General features: G+C 41.0%; 2 protein-coding genes across 3 annotated transcripts in view; one reads left to right on the top strand and one right to left on the bottom strand.

Annotated features, from left to right (window-relative positions):
* LOC117462198 (zinc finger and SCAN domain-containing protein 31-like) overlaps nt 1-4928 on the bottom strand; it is a 33092-nt gene extending 28164 nt beyond the window's left edge. For both annotated transcript variants that reach the window (XM_071206349.1, XM_071206350.1), the window contains exon 1: nt 4437-4928. In XM_071206349.1, the coding sequence (XP_071062450.1) occupies nt 4437-4680 (244 nt within the window). In that variant the 5' untranslated portion in view covers nt 4681-4928. The remainder of the gene's footprint in view (nt 1-4436) is intronic.
* Nucleotides 4929-8260: 3332 nt separating this feature from the next.
* On the top strand, nt 8261-9667 carry LOC117462636 (zinc finger BED domain-containing protein 5-like). Its single transcript, XM_034104902.2, has 2 exons — nt 8261-8446; nt 9227-9667. Exons 1-2 carry the CDS (start codon nt 8261-8263, stop codon nt 9665-9667), a joined length of 627 nt encoding a protein of 208 aa, XP_033960793.2.
* The last annotated feature ends 7184 nt before the right edge of the window (nt 9668-16851 follow it).

Below are 16851 nucleotides of genomic sequence, written 5' to 3'. Positions count from 1 at the left end.
AGCTGACCATGGAGGCTGTTGCCCGGGCGAGGGAGGAGGAAATGGCCTTGAGAAGAGAGGCGAACGCTCAAACTCATGCGTTTAACCTAGCCTTCCTGCGCACTCTCGGCCAGGTTCTAGGGGGCAGCCGACGTGGCCCGTCTCCTCAGGAAGACGAACCACCTCTGTAATTTTAATATTATTCAGTTTCATCGCTCTTGTTTTTGTTAATTCTTGTTTATTTCTTATCTTTCCTTTTTTATATATATATATAATGCCATATATTTTTATTTTGTATATGTACAATGCCATGCCTTTTTATGCTGCTGCAACAAATATATATATCTTTTTTATTTCTATTGTACATACAATGCCATGCCTTGTTATGCTGCAACAAAAAACACTTCCCAAATTGGGATTCAATAAAGTACTTCTCATTTTATCTCTTGTTGATAAATGCATCATCTGATTTCCTGCCATAATCTGATTAACAAACTGATTTTCGTGAGCATGTAAACAAAGTCACTGGGTTGCCACTCACACACAAAATTACAGTTTTGGAATCCAATCAAACTGAAATGTACAATTAAAGGGCTTTAAATCAGCAGAACAAAAACTCAGATTCACATGAGATAGAAGTTATAGGCCTATATTTTTCCTAAATAAAAATAGGCTACAACTAATACCATTACTAATAATATTTGTGGATCTTTAAAAAAAACATCACTCAAACAATTGTAAAAATAGCCCAATTAAGATCTAGAGATATAAACATGCAATAAGAAACACCAGTTAGGAAAAAGCCCATAAGATAAAAGTTAATTTTAAGAGATTTAAAGCAAGAAATTGAGTTTGCCTGCTTGAGGTCCTCCTAAAACATTATTTGGTAACTGACATTACTTAAAGTAAAAGATTTCCTTTTACAAATAAACTGGAAGGGGGTATTTAGAAAAAAACAGAAAGAGAAGGGGGATAAGAGATCATTTGTATTTGTTTACTTTCATATTTGTATTTGTTTACTTTCATATTTGCTCAAATGTTCTTATTACGGGAAGTACTTAGTGGTGCTTGAAAATCAAATATTTACTAAATAGTCAATTCTGATAACATTTTTTTGTTTAAATCATTTGACAAACACATATGTGAAAGAGAAAAAAAGATTTATTTATGTTCAATACAATGTAGTAATAATAAAAACAAAACAAATGGCACTAGCCTTAATGGCCCACAATCTTTCAATGTCGTGTTTATAATTACAAACACAAGAAATGTATATCACTGATGATGTTATGAACCAAAACATTCAAGTTTCCTGTATACAATGAATATTTAGCTATTCAGGTAGCGCATCAAACCCTACACTCGCGGAATGGTGTGTCTTGTCTCTCCATCGCTGGCCGCAGTTTATTGCACAGGTAGACGTAGGTTTCCTCAGACATCCTGAAGTTCTCCACCCACTGAGTGTGTGTGAAAGATGGAACAATCACACCCCACCACTCGGTTGCTCGGTCAAGCATCCAAACACATGGTCTGCGGTGGCAACCTAACTTCTGAAATACACAAACAAAAGCATACATATTTTAATACGTAAAAGTGGTAGCTACAATTAATTAAATACTTGAAACACTTTTGTCATATAATGAGCGTGAAACACATTGCTAGTTAGCTAACGTTAGCTTACCGAGTAGCGTTGTCGTTGAGTCGTCCTGGAGTAGTCTCTGCCGCCTTGTACGATTGCCATAAGTCTCCCCTCAGCTTCTTCTGTATTCCGTCTTGCTATAAGCAGCCTTTTCCGAAACAAAGTTTTCCTTCTTGCTGTGATAAAAAACCACATACCAAGAAGCAAGGACACGATGGCTTCCACATGCTCCATTGTTGTTGTGCGAGTTGTGTCGCATTGAAGATGACCTCACGGCAGTTGTATGCAGCGTCGCTCCGCCCGCCAAAAAGCTGATCGCCCCGCCTACACTGCGTTACTATAGTAACTACCCCAGTTCCTAAAGAGTAATGGAAACGCAGCATTAAAGTGAGCCGGACCTAATAAGGCCAAACCAAACCGAGCGAGGCCTGCAGTGGAAACGCGCCGTGTTGATAGAAATCAACAAGTAATGAAATAAGACCCCACGGTTTGATGATTGATGGGTGTGTGGGCTGTCTTTCATTTTAACACACAGAACAATGGGGGCTATCCACCCTTATGGATAAGGGTAGAGGAGGGAAGAGGCTGTGAATTACTTTACATTGTGGATCCACAATGTAAAGTAATTAATTCAGCCTCTTCCCTCTTCTCTCTGTGAGGAGCAGCAGGTTCAGCTCTCAGAACAAAGTAACACAAAACTAAAATGGCATTCATTTGTTTAAATATGTCGTGGAGTAATATATGTTTTTATTTTTCTTCTCAAGAGAGTACCAGAATGTGTATTTTATGTTAGTATTTCAAAAAATCTCCTGGGGGAGAATCCCCCCAGACTCTCCTGCAGGGGTTGGGCTTTCAGCATGTCAACTCTTTCACCTGTGGGGAAATTGCAGGATTGGCTCCAGGTCGCCCTTTTTATTTACTACAAGACAAATGTGCCTTTTTATTTCATACAGTTCAATTTGGATTGAGACAGGGAAATAATCTAAACCTCACGCGTGGCGTTTCACTGTCAAGGGGAGCGTGTAATTACATTGCAAATACTGACTTGAGCCCCACCGCTGTATGGGTTAGCCCTACCATAGATTACCCAACACAGATACTCTGGAGCCGCAACTGCCGACCCGTATTGCGCATGCGCAGATCTAAGATCCAGTAGAAATTATAAAAAAATGCTGCTTATTGTTCTACTAGGCCAACATAGAGTCAAAGAGTATATGAGAGTGAGTGTGTTAATTAATATATTTGGCAGTTTGGAGTAAGTCTGTAGATTTGTTTGTGTGTGTGTTTCATGTATAGGCCTCTCACGATAATTAATTTTGTTGGATGCATTTTCCCAGAAATTATTGCGATAAACGATAATATTGTCGGCACCGTTGTATGACCATTTTAGACCACTGACATAATGATAATATATAATAATAATAATTCAAGTACATCCTTTCAAAGTGCTAGTCACATCCTCATGTAAATGGCAATTTATCGAGTTCATTTTTATTTATCGTACGATAAGTCAATTAATTGCTTATCGCGACAGGCACACAATAAAACAGTGGAAACAAACATGTGTTTGACTTTCATTAGTGAATAAGACTGTGTGTCCTTTATAGTCTGTGTCCAATATTGTGTATTTGCATATATTGTATATATATCCAATATATATGCTAAGGTCCCGCTGCTGACACGATAGCAGTCATTTCGTGCGCATATGTGTAATTAAACCCATGATATCAAAATCTCACTCCAGCCAGGTACCCAAAGTTGGCAACCCTGGTATATATTGTATATCCTATATGCTAAGGTCCCGCTACTGACACGATAGCAGTCATTTCGTGCGCATAGTGTAATTAAACCCATGATATCAAAATCTCACTCCAGCCAGGTACCCAAAGTTGGCAACCCTGGTATATATTGTATATCCTATATGCTAAGGTCCCGCTACTGACACGAGAGCAGTCATTTCGTGCGCATATGTGTAATTAAACCCATGATATCAAAATCTCACTCCAGCCAGGTACCCAAAGTTGGCAACCCTGGTATTATAATAATTGAAATGCTGGCTCTTCTGTCCACGCTCAGCTAGCTACCGCACCGCAGCTTCCTGCACTGTACAATTGCTGGAGGACTGGGCTGTCACTCAAACACTGAGTAGACAATGGGGACGCACCCCTGAAAGTCCCGCCCACCTGGGAGGTTTGTGTCAGAATCTCAAACAAAAAATGAGGGAGTGCAAAAGAGAGAACTGCAGCGAGAGCAAAAGTCTGATCATTGAGAAAGAAGAAACAAGAACTGAAAACAAAAACCTATGTTAAAACAAAGAAAAAATACTTATAGTTCACATGATTACACAAATGATTTGTTTGCAACTTATAGTTACATTTTTGAAATTTATTTTATTTTGCTTGACTCAGTTTTTGTTTTTTTTAAACTCATAGTTTTGCTTTATTCTGAAAAAGTGTTGCTTTATCTTTATGATACAAAACTAATCCTATAAATATTTAAATCAGTAAATGGCATATTATTCAATGTAGCCTATGTATTTTTATAAATATATTTATTTTGGTAGGTTTGCTCTTCCGTAATTTGAATTATTATAATAAAGTACATGTTTCTAATAATACTTACATACTTTTACTTGAATAAGATATGAATGCAGTACTTTAACTTGTAATGGAGTATTTTCACAGTGTTTGTACTTTTACTTCAGGATCTACTACCTGCAGCAAGAGCTGATAAAGGGTCTAAAGACAAGTGTTATTAATGTGATAATAAAGTGCTACTAAAGAGTGTAAAGTGTTAATTAAGGGTAAAGGGAACAGACCTGCTCTGTGTATCCGAAGCTGAGGCTGTAACACAGCGTCCAGTAGTTTCTGGAGTCTCTTGTTCTCCTCTTTGGAAAGAGACAGCTCCTCCTCGTACTCGGCTATCGTTTTTTCAAACAGAACAAATATCTCTTCAACAGTGAGTTGCAGCTTCTTCAACGACAGCAGCATTTGGACTTTACTCATGTTTACTAGATCACCTTTTCCTGCAAACTCCGTTAAACACACCGTTTCTCTCTCCATCAAACTCTCAATCTGACTAGTAGGCTATTGCTAATGTGTTTCCAGCTAGCATGCTAAGCTAGCTCCTATAGTCCGAGGTAAACGCTCCAGAAAAAAGAGCACACAGTCCATTCAGAGGTGTATCCAAACACACAGATGGTGGATCAGTAGTGCTGGAGCTCACACACACTTCCTCAGGAACACAGAGAGAGAGAACCGTAGCGTAGCTTCAACAAGCCCCCAGGAAGTGCGCCGGAGTCAGATGAAAATATTCGTGTTGGCCAAACGGCGGTACTGCACATCCGTGTGGTTGCCAGGGCCGGAAACACTTTTTCCCATTGACTTACATGGGGAAAGAGTGATCTGTAAATCGTTGGATAATTTTTTTTAAACTAAATAAACTACCCAGTATGAACACTTGTATAGCCCTTATTAAAAACATTCGTTCCTCAAGTTGTAAAAATGTGCTAATAATGTTATTCTGAGAGTTATTTCCCTCTGCATTATGAACCTGCATCTAACCCACGGACCGCGCTACATGTCACATGCGTTTATCTTTACCCATGGATGCACAATAACAACGGACCCATATCGCCTTACTGCCAGCCCACGGAGCTGTAATAATGGATATATTGCACATGTTTGCTGTAATTCATCATTTGTAAAACATTATACTACATGGGCTGTATGATTACATATTGTACCGTAAATGTTGTATTAAATAAAGTTAATATTACCGACGTTAGATTAACGTCCCTTTAGCTTTTTATTACACTAAGAAGCTTATTGCACTGTGTGTGTATATATATACAGTGCAATAATTATTTCATGCTAAATGAAGCTCTGTTGCTTGGATATCACTAGATCCTGTTACAACGTAATATAAGTAGGCCTACATAACGATGGATGTGTACATTAGCATCATTACTAGCTAGCCGCTAGCTGCTAACTGCCGCCTCGTTAATATCAAATCCATGATAACAACAATCCATTACCATGCTGTCATGAACGCGCGGTGCTGTTACGTGTACGCAAATTGACGTGCTTGATGTGAACGAGCATTTTGGTTAAAGTTGCGCATGCGCTATGAGCGCACATACTTCTCAGGCATGCCGGGTAATCTGTGACGTTTCGGTCTCTCAAAAGTTGGGCCATTTTATCATCATGCGCTAATCAGCAACTCTCATAGGAATGAATGAGGCCCCGCCTCCCACGCTGTATCCAGTTCTTATTATACATCCATGAGCTTCAACCCTGGACTTCCTATTCCATAGAAGCAGTGATTCGAAGCTTGCTTCAAATCACATGACATGTGACGTCCGAACCATGGATGTATAATAAGGGTCCGAACCAGCAACTGCTTCATTTCCTGAATGAATCACTTGACTGGTTCGCGGTCCAATCACGCGATTCAATGCACTGCCTCGTCTCTATTCTGACAGGTGACAGGTTGAAACAGTTTCTAATTTGAGCGCTTCAACACTTTATAACCGCTCTAAACAATGCGCAATGTGTGGGTTGTTGTCGTAGTTTGCGTTGTTGCTGTTGAGTTGTTGTTGGTATTGCATTTTAATTGTATCATTATAGAGCAAGCCAGGAAGAAAGATAGGTCGTTCTGGCTCGGGAAACACTTCGAAATGTGGAGAAGTTGTGAATAAAAAGACAATTATGAGTAATATAAAATAAGTTCTATAGTTTAAGGCAGTGGTTCTCAACCTGTGGTACGGTACACGAGCTCCCGCTAGGTGGTACGCGGAGGAATCTGAAATATAAAAAAAACAATGTAACATTTTTTATTTATTTTTTTTATTTTACCTTAACCTTTATCTTTCACATAACACAGACATACAAAATACAGAAAACACAGTAAACAAAAAGACGAAAATCTGTCACTACATTGTGCACATTTGGGACAGTAAGAAAGGTGCACTACTTATTACTGCAAGAGCAGCTGGTGGTAAGGACCTTCCTTAACAACTTCCATTTAAAACAGGCTATAGATGAGTAACAAATGCGTCACCTCCGGGCAAAAATAACGGCTCCGCCCACTTTCCGGGGAAAACAACGCTGTCAGTTGAACAGTGGTCAATACAAATTCTGAAGTTTTTGCCAATCCGATCAGAAATGTACCAAAGATTTTTGGATCTTCAAAGAGCCTGATTCCAATGGCCAGACAGGCAAACAATTGCATTAAGCCATTAGAAATCGACGATCGGGCTTGATATATGGTTAAATATAGAAGTAGGCTATCGATTTGCATAGATGAGAGTAACATCTACATGACTTTACAGCCCCGCCCACTTTTGGGGGAAACAACGCTGTCATTTGAAAGGTGATCGAGCCTGAAGCCACAGAGCTCTTCTTTTACTGTCCTTTCTTCTTAGAGTAAGTACAGAAACACTGAACTACTGATTATTGTTAATGTTTGAGGTGCAATAAACGACACAGCAGCTTTTTGGCATGATAAAACTATTATGTTCTGCCTCGCTCAAGAGAGTAACCGCTGGAGAAATTATAGCCTCGCCTAGTGATTTTAATTTAACCATATATCAAGACCGATTGTCGATTTCAAATGATCAAATGTAATTGTTTGCCTGACTGGCCATCGTAATCGAGCTCTTTGAAGATCCAAAAATCCACGGTTTTCAAAGATTTTTTATCGGATTGGCAAAAACTTCAGAATTTGTATTGACCGCCATTCAATCATACTATCGAAATACTACAACGAATGAAAATAAGCTTGAGATAATTGAAACTGTGGTTTGAATTAGTTATAATAGGCTATTGTTGTTTCTAGATTTAGAAATTGAAAAACATTTTTTTATTTATTTTTGGCGTTGCTATGACGACCATACTACCCGCGAAAGATTAGAACGTTGCAAGCAAGCAATGAAAGAAAGAAGAAAGCGGAATTATGCTAAAAACGTGGCTCGAAACAGGAGGTATACGGAAGAGAGGTACAGAGGAGAACATTACCAGCGAAAGGGAACAAGTGAATGAGGAGGAGGAGAGTCAAGCGAGCGCAAGCGCAGGCTCCGCCAGCAACGCAACAGTGATATGCGCAGCCACAACGCCTCCCAGTGCTAACGATGCTAACGTAGCTGCGAGTGACTCCATCAGCAGCAGAGCAAGTGAGTCCATAAAAAAGAGACACAAACCAGTTCGGAAATACAACCAGGGTTACATTACATTTGGATTCAGCTGCAGTGGGACAGATAATGAGCCCAGACCACAGTGCGTGATTTGTGGTGAAGTGTTAAGTAATAATTCTATGAAACCATCGCACCTCCAACGGCACCTTACAACTAAACACGCCCACCTGCAAGACAAGCCAGCGGAATTCTTTACAAGAAAATGTGATCAACTGAATAAGTGCAAGTCAACGATCCAATCCAGCTGTACACCCATAGCCAAAGCCCAGGAAGCCTCGTATCGTGCCAGCCTCCGCATTGCAAAAGCCGGTAAGCCACACACAATTGGCGAAAAACTTTGTCTCCCACTCGCAAAAGAAATGACAGAAATCATGTGTGGCGAGAAGGCTGCCAAACAGTTAAATTTTGTGTCACTTTCAAATGACACTGTGTCACGGAGAATAGTAGAGATGGCAGAGGATGTTAAAAATACATTGATTGAGCGCATTAAAAGTAGTAGCTATTATTCCATCCAGCTGGATGAGACTACTGATGTTGCAGATTTGGCCAATTTGATGGTTTATGTCAGATATGAACATGATGGTGCAGCTCAGGAAGACTTTCTGTTCTGTCAACCACTGAAGACCAGAACAACAGCTGAGCACATATTCCAGCTCCTAGACGCGTTTGTGCAAGAGAATAGAGAACCGCAGTGACGCGTCCTAAAACCCGGAAGTAAGTTAGCATTTTTACCACGTCCGGTTCCTTCGATAAAAAGCAATGCAATTTCTCCATAGGATTTTGGAAAATAGCTCCAAATAAGGTCTGTGTTTGACACAAATTGAAGAGACAGATCACGTTTTGTTCTACGACATTAAATACATCAGCAGTGACCCAGCTGGTGATTTTTGAAGAGTTTACGTGTCTGAAAAACGATGGTTGTTAACAAGTGGCTGAATAGGACTACAGAAGTTGTCCAGGCCGTTGTACGTCATTACACCGAACACGTAAAACACTCCCGCTAAGTTTGTTTGCCCTGTTCTGCTTGAAAGCAAGTTCCTGCCTCCTGCAAACTGTTCAAACGAACACTTCAACTTGTACCATTTACAATCTGTATGTTTGAATATGGATCTTAAGTTGGCGTGACGTTGAAGCAGCGACCCTGCTGTAGTTCCTTTATAGCATAACGTTAGCATTTTGCGACTAGATTTATGCTTCGAAAATTATAAAAGTAGGATAGACATGTGGATATTATCCGGCTGAACAAAACGTGATCCGTCTCTTAAATGTGTTTCAATCACAGACCTTATTTCGAGCTATTTTCCAAAATCCTATGGAGAAATTGCATTGCGTTTTTGACGAAGGAACCGGAAGGAGTTTACATCCGGGTTTTAGGACGCGTCACTGCGGTTCTCTATTGACTTGCATGGAAAAAGTGTGTTGGAGTCTGCACAGACGGCGCAAGGGCTATGACTGGCCGCCACAGCGGAGTAGCAGCTCGGATCAAAGAGGTCGCACCGGAGATGCGATGGACACACTGCAGCATCCACCGGGAGGCGCTGTCGGTGAAGAAGATGCCCGATGGCTTGAAGTCTGTGCTGGACTCTGCTGTGAAGAGTGTGAACTTCATAAAGGCCCGACCGATGCAGTCTCGCCTATTCCAAGTGCTCTGTGATGAGATGGGCAGCGAGCATGTCCAACTTCTGCTCCATACAGAAGTAAGATGGCTATCAAGAGGGAAAGTGCTTTCAAGGCTTTTTGAATTGCACAGAAAAGTCCAAGTCTTCTTACAGGACAAAAAATTCCCCTTATCAGATGTGTTTGATGATTTTTTATTTATTTATTTATCCTTTATTTATCCAGGAATGTCCCATTGAGATACAAGATCTCTTCTTCCAGGGAGTCCTGACCAACACGGCACACAACAAGTTTCAACATAAAACAAGTGTTACGGCCTATAGAATTTTGGACCCCAAAGCAAAAGACTGGAGAGAGATGGTGAATAAACAAAAAGCTTAATTCAAGCAGAAAACAAAAAATACGGCAGTGGAGTCAGGAAGTTGGCTGGCCAAATATCCAAACAATAAATCCAAACAAGGAGAGCAGCGAGACACACCGGAGGGTCGAAACACAGAGGAATTATCTGGCAGGGAAGTGGCATGAGGACCGGGCTTTTATCTCTCCAGGTGAAGAGGTGAGTGGAAACAGGTGTGCCTCGTCTGCTACTGGGAGGAGCCAGCCAACTCTCTGTCACACGCCAGCCCTGCAGAGGAACACAGAGAAGAGAGGGGTGAGACAGGAAATAGCACACAAAAGCACACAACAAAAATACAACTAAACAGAATCATAACAACAAGGGCATTAAACAAAAAAAACATACAATTCAAATATAAATACAGAAGGCCATTTGTGCAGTGGCAAGAAGCATAATCACATCAGCAATAGCATTAGGTAAAACAGTTACATGTTTCATGAAGGGCTAATCGTAGCATACCTTTAAAAGCATTTACAGTAGGAAGTGCCTCTAGACAAAGTTTTACTTGCAGCGTATTCCATAAAACGGGAGCATAGTGGGAGAATGCAGCTTTACCGAGCTCTGACTGCATCAAAGGAACATTTAAAAGCATTCCATTTGCTGCTCGTCTGGTATTAAAAAAGCAAGTATAAAAGGACAGAAGTCTGGAGATATATAAGGGCAGCTTACCGAGCAATGACTTAAGGATAACAATCAACATGTGTGATTGTCTTCTTTGGGACAGAGAGGACCATCCTAAGGACTGATACAAAGTCCAGTGGTGGGTGCGAGAGCCTGCACCCGTTACAAAACGTATAGGAGTATGTAACGCAGAATTCAGCTTTTTAAGCAGGGAGGAAGAAGCATGCATATAGATCACATCGCCATAGTCTAATACAGACAGAAAGGAACTCTGCACAATTCTCTTCCTGGCTTCAGACGGGAAACATTTCTTTAAACGAAAGAAAAAGCCCAGTTTAGGTCTAAGTTTTCTCAGTAGGTTCCCAATATGAACATCAAAGGCCATCTTTTCATCAATCCATATGCCCAGATATTTGTAGGATGCTACTTTGTCAAGGCATGTCCCTTCCAGTGTCAGAATCGGAGGGACAGCTGTATTAGCTCGAGAGCGAGAGAAGGTCATGTACTTGGTCTTTTTTGCATTAAGGACCAGTCTTAGCCTTAGCAAGGAGTGTTGCAGTGTATTAAAAGCATCCTGTAGAAGCTCTATGGCCTGAGTTAAAGAGGAAGCCACTGTGTAAACAACTGTATCATCGGCGTATAAATGAAACCGTGCTGGGTTTATCCCATTTCCTAGTTCATTTATAAAGATGGAGAATAAGACAGGGGCCAAAATAGAACCTTGTGGGACACCTTTGTTTACAATAAGAGCAGCTGAGGTATAATCTTCTACTGAGACACACTGAGTTCTTTCAGATAGATAGTTTTTAAACCAGCTCAATGCCATTTTGCCAAGACCTATGCAGCCAAGCCTCTGCAGTAGCAATGCATGATCCACAGAATCAAAAGCTTTAGACAGATCAACAAACAATGCTGCACAGCGTTTTTTCTTGTCTAGTGCTTCAATTATGTCATTTGAGACTAGCATAGCCGCTGAAGTAGTACTATGGCCTGATCTGAAGCCTGACTGAGACTCGTTAAGAATATTATGGTCAGTTAGAAACTTTTTCAGTTGTTCGTTTACAAGAGATTCAAAGACTTTGGCCATGACCAGGGGTGGACTGGCCATCTGGCATACCGGGCATTTTCCCGGTGGGCCGACGTGCCTTTTGGGCCGACACGTCATTTTTCTTTTTTTTCTGAAGTCCCGGTCCATATGACGGGTAGATTGGCCCTCTGTTTAAATGTTTTTAGTAATTGACACTGGGCCGGCCCAATCAAATCTTTAATCACCTCCCCCTTTGGGCCGCTCGGTGTGCATCATTAAATCACGCCCCCAGGAGGTGAGCCGGCCGTTGAAGCCAAACTGCCTTTTTTTTCGAGAAAAAAAAAAGGTTCGAGTTAGAAATGGCGAAGGCCAAGCGAAAAGGGAGAGCAGAACAATTGCCAATTACCCCCCCAGACATTACATTACATTGCATTTAGCTGAGGCTTTTATCCAAAGCGACTTACAATAAGTGCGTTCCACCAGGAAGACACAACCTTGAAGAAAACAGAATCATAAAGTACATCAGGCTTCATAGAGCCAAACATTTCAAGTGCTACTCAACTGGCTTTAGATAAGCCAGCCCTTTATTAGTATATAAGTGCTTTGTTAATAGTTCTATCGCTCGAAGTGGAGTCGAAAGAGATGAGTTTTCAGTCTGGAAGATGTGTAGGCTTTCTGCTGTCCTGATTTCAATGGGGAGCTCATTCCACCATTTTGGAGCCAGGATAGCAAACCCACGTGTTTTTGCTGATGGGAACTTGGGTTGGCCTACCTGCCTGTCAGCCTTCCATCTGTGCACAAACTTATCTCGTGCCCTCATTGGTCATGTGCGCGTTCGTGTGTGTTGGAGGAGTGGCTCTGTAAGGAAGTCTGAAGTTGGTGCATCATGGCATGTGGCTCATAAAAAATAAGTACAGCTATTGTCTCCCTCTCGTATAACTGGTGCCCCACCTGCAGCAGGTACTCCAGGGCTGCCAACTCTCACGCATCTGGCGTGTGACACACGCTTTCACTCTCAATCTCACGCTCTCACGCTGCCCAAACTATTCTCAAGCCAAAAACAAGATGAACCGGTGATCGTCTTTTGTTAGTTATTTACGATGTTGAGTTGACAGCTGCTCAAGCTGTTGATCCGCTCCCTCCCCGCCTCCACCACCATCAGACCCCCCTATTAGTGCTCGGTCACTGTTCGCTTTGTGAGAGGGTTTGAAGGTCTAATTTCTAATGATTGATAGTTACACATACTTGTTGTATGTATTAGTTTAGTTTGCCCCTGGTACGTAAAAAGGATAATAATAGCGTTTTTTTAAATTATACTGAGTTATTCTTCTTGTCAATAACCGCTACTATTCGTTTGTTTTATGGATTTGGGCCGGTCTGGGTCTAAATGCCAGGGCCGATTTGCTGTCCCAGTCCAGCCCTGGCCATGACAGACAGTCTGGAAATAGGGCGATAATTATTTAGGTCAGAGGGGTCTCCGCCCTTTAACAAGGGGAGAACCATGGCCGACTTCCATAATATATTTAATAATATATTTAATTTATATAGCGCTTCTCATCTGCCAAGACAAATCTCAAAGTGCTTGAGCCATGAGCAAGGTAATTCACCAGCACAAAGACTGAGATTCAAAATAGAGGTTATGGGTTCTGCAATCAGACCTGCAGCAACTTTGAAGAAGAACGGCTCTATCTTGTCTGGGCCTGAAGATTTCTTTACATCTAGGCTCATTAAAGCTTTGTGAACCTGAGAGGTCAAGATGGGGGCAAAGGTGAACAGTTGATCAGGGTCAAGTGGCGGAGAACCTGGCTCTCCTTCTGCAGCGATCATCTCTGAGTTGCTAGAATCAAAGATTGAGCCAGCAGAAATAAAATGATTATTAAAGCTGTCTGCAATATCCATTTTGCCCTTGATTTCACTCTGATTTACCCTTAAGAGATCAGGAAGGCTGTTTGGAGTGATAGAACCTGAGGAGGATTTAACAAGTTTCCAAAACTTTGCAGGGTTATTCAAATTGTCATGTATTGCATTAAGATAGTAGGCACATTTAGAGTCTTTAATCAGCTTCGTGCATTTGTTTCTTAATGTCCTATACAGATTCCAATCTAATGGAATATTCGATTTCTTTGCTTTAGCCCAGGCAGTGTCTCTCTGTCGAATGAGAGAGGATATAGAATCATTAAACCAGGGGTTGTCTTTACCGCTTATCCTAGATGTCCTAAAAGGAGCATGCTTGTCACATATAGCCAAGAAGGTGGATTTAAAATAATTCCATGCTAACTCAACATCGGTCATACTCATAAGCAGAGACGTGCACACATAGACTCAAGGTAGTGCTTGAGCACCTGCCCGTTTTGCCCTCTGGACAGCAATGTGCCCTTTTAAAAGTTCGTTTTTTTGTTTTTTTTTACAGTGTACTGTATGTGGCTCATGGTAACATCGATCAATTCTGGATTAAAAGTTTCTCATATATACAGCAATGCCCCAAATGCGCGTTGTAATTTTGTCAGACATCCCCACACGTGCCCCGCGGCACTCCCGTACGTGCCCTGGCTGCATCCCCTCCCTTCCCTGCTCTCAACGTGAACGCGCAGCGCGCAGAGTCAGTCAGTCAGGCAGGCCACGGCGGGTCTGTGGTTCAGCAGCACGCAGCAACACGATTAAAAGTGCCCTAGTGACGACCAAGTAAGTAACCACCAGGTAACTAATACAACGAGTGTATTGTTTAGTACCCTAAATCAGATGCCAAACTAAACTATAACTTCACTTCTTTTCTTGCATCCATCCATTTAGTCTCGTTGTGCACTTTTGAAAATAGCAGATCTACACGCTCACAATGCGTCATTATGCTAGGGCTGAAGTGATTAAATGTATGTTTTGTAATAATCTTAATCAAAATCTACATAGTAACTAACTAAAGTTTTCAAATAATTGTAGTGGAGTAAAAGTAGAATATTTGCATCTGAGATGTAGTGGAGAAGAAGTAAATAGTATTGAAAATGGGAAATACTCAAGTAAAGTAAAAATGCCTCAAAAAGTACAATATAAGTAGTAGCCTAGTAACCTTATAGGTTTACATTAATGCTGCTGTTAAATGTTTCTCGGAGATTAATCCTTAATTATCATGCACAGCAGAGCAGTACATTGATTTAGCTACTTGCATGTACCACTTGTAGAATAATGCCAAGAAGAGACAGGATAAGAAAAGAAAAACAAAGAGAGCTCCAGCAAGCAGCCCGGGGAAGCAGCTCTCTGCTCTCCTGGGTAAAGCAGCCTGAGCCTACCAGCAAGGAAGATGAGGATGCAGATGTGCCTGATGAACCCTTACCTATCATCAATGATGAAGATGAAGAAGAAAGATCAGAGTCATGTTAAGGGACAAACTGTCTGTCTAGAGCCCTTTCATGCTCAGATTTGAACTGTGATAATAATAGTAGTAATAATAATAATAAATAATAATATAATTTTATTGAGAGGCCCACCATTTATTTTAACCACACTAATGGCGCATTTCCACTGCAGCAGGTAGCCCCGTTTAAGCGTCCTGGACCGTCCTCAAGCGGCCAGGCCAGTTTTTGGTGGCATTTCCATATAGCCTAGTACCGGCTAGCGGGTACTTTTTCCCTCTTTTTCCGGCCCCATAAAATCGTGGTTCTATCAGACCAGGCCAGGGCTGTGACGTCAACACTCGACTGCTGATTGGTCAGAGAGAATCGTCACAAGATCGCGCGCGAGATCATCCCTCGCGTCACATATATATCAAGAAGCAAGCTTGCAGCATTTTGTAAACGGAGGAGCTACAAAAATGGCAACGTCGAAGAAAAGCACACCGTGGTCGACCGAGGAGGTGACGACGTTCCTACATCTCATTGGGGATGATAAAATCCAGCGGGAGCTCGACGGAACAACGCGAAATGTGAAAGTGTTCCAGGATGTCTCTGCACAGATGTCCGAGCGCGGATTTTCGAGGACTTTCCTGCGATGTAGGGAAAACGGCAACGGCTTTACTGGAGTCCCTGCAAGGTACGCTCACTTCTAACAAAGAAGTCTATTTTATCCTTACATTAATGTTCGACAACCCATGCTTTTATGGAGCCCCGGAGAGCTACATAGCTAGCTAAGGCAGATAGCCTTAGCACCATATGTGCCATTGTTTACGTTCAGTTTTTCTTTTCTATAGTTGCTGTTGCTATTTAGTATTGTGCTGCAGTAGTTTGTGGAATTAACAAGTCATTTTGCTGTTCTAGATGATTACATTGGGACTCGTGAGGAGGAACATTCCCGAACAACGGGTGATGGCAGTGTTCCGTCCACTTCGTCATCGAATCCAGAACGGACCCCAGCCGAATAATCGACACCAACTCAACCACCAACACCGAGTGCCATCACGACACCGCAGCGTGTGGTTCTAGGTAAGAAATAGAAATGGCAAAGCGACTGGAATTGTTTTTTTAAACCGTGGATCATCCATCGTCAGTAATTAAAATAAGCTATACCACTGTGTGGAAATGCTCTGTTACAAGTAAAGTCTTAGCTAGTAAGCAGCTAGTACAGTTGTGTGTGACATCCTATCATATACATATATTTATATTCATTATCAACAGGCTGGACGTAATGTAATTCACTTTTCACAATCATTCAGGGCCAGAACTTTCTTTAGTTCACCTTACTGTTGTTCTGTTTATACATGTTATTCTTATATCCTTGTGTGACCTGTACCTGTCCTGTGTGTTTTCCTTATTGCTAATTATTATCTTATTGTCACCCAGGCAAGAGGAAACGAGGAGGTGAGGATCGGGCCCAGCAGGAACGGCACCATGACTGGGCAGCCGACGTGGCCCGTCTCCTCCCTGATACTTCAAAAAACCTTAATAGTTATTGTACATATTATATATTTTTTATCTAGTTAATTTTTAAATGCAACATTTGTACTTCCTTGTTTATTTATTTTCTTTAAAATGTTAATTTTATATTTACAATTCCATGTATATTTATGCTGGCTGCAATACAGTTTTACATTTTTTATTTGTATTGTTTAATGGCATGCCTTTTTGATACAACATTTGTATTTTTATACTGCCATCAATAAAGTACTTCTTTGACTTATCTTATCTCTTGTTGATAATGAATGGCACCCAACAGAAAAAAATCATAAACATACATGAATTTATAAAGCAATAACAAACACCATCAGTTAGGAAAAAGCCCCTTACTTTTAAGAGATTTAAAGCAAGAAATTGAGTTTGCTAGCTTGAGGTCCTCCTCTAAAACATTATTACATGTTTATTTTGTAATGGTATTAAGAATACATGATAAATACATTATACATGTAGAAATTGCTCAATTGTAATACCCTCGTTCTACTAGACTCAAACAACACA

The sequence above is a fragment of the Pseudochaenichthys georgianus genome, chromosome 17 (genome assembly GCF_902827115.2).
Source record: "Pseudochaenichthys georgianus chromosome 17, fPseGeo1.2, whole genome shotgun sequence".
In the NCBI taxonomy this organism is placed as follows: Eukaryota; Metazoa; Chordata; class Actinopteri; order Perciformes; family Channichthyidae; genus Pseudochaenichthys; species Pseudochaenichthys georgianus.
This window is presented reverse-complemented; position numbering and strand designations above follow the sequence as displayed.

Bases quoted from the DNA above. Each gene is read 5' to 3' on its own strand.
- LOC117462636 (XM_034104902.2), top strand. From the start codon at position 8,261: ATGGCAGAGGATGTTAAAAATACATTGATTGAGCGCATTAAAAGTAGT. The intron at 8,447-9,226 runs GCTGAGCACATA...GCATGGAAAAAG, and splicing joins CACTGAAGACCAGAACAACA to TGTGTTGGAGTCTGCACAGA.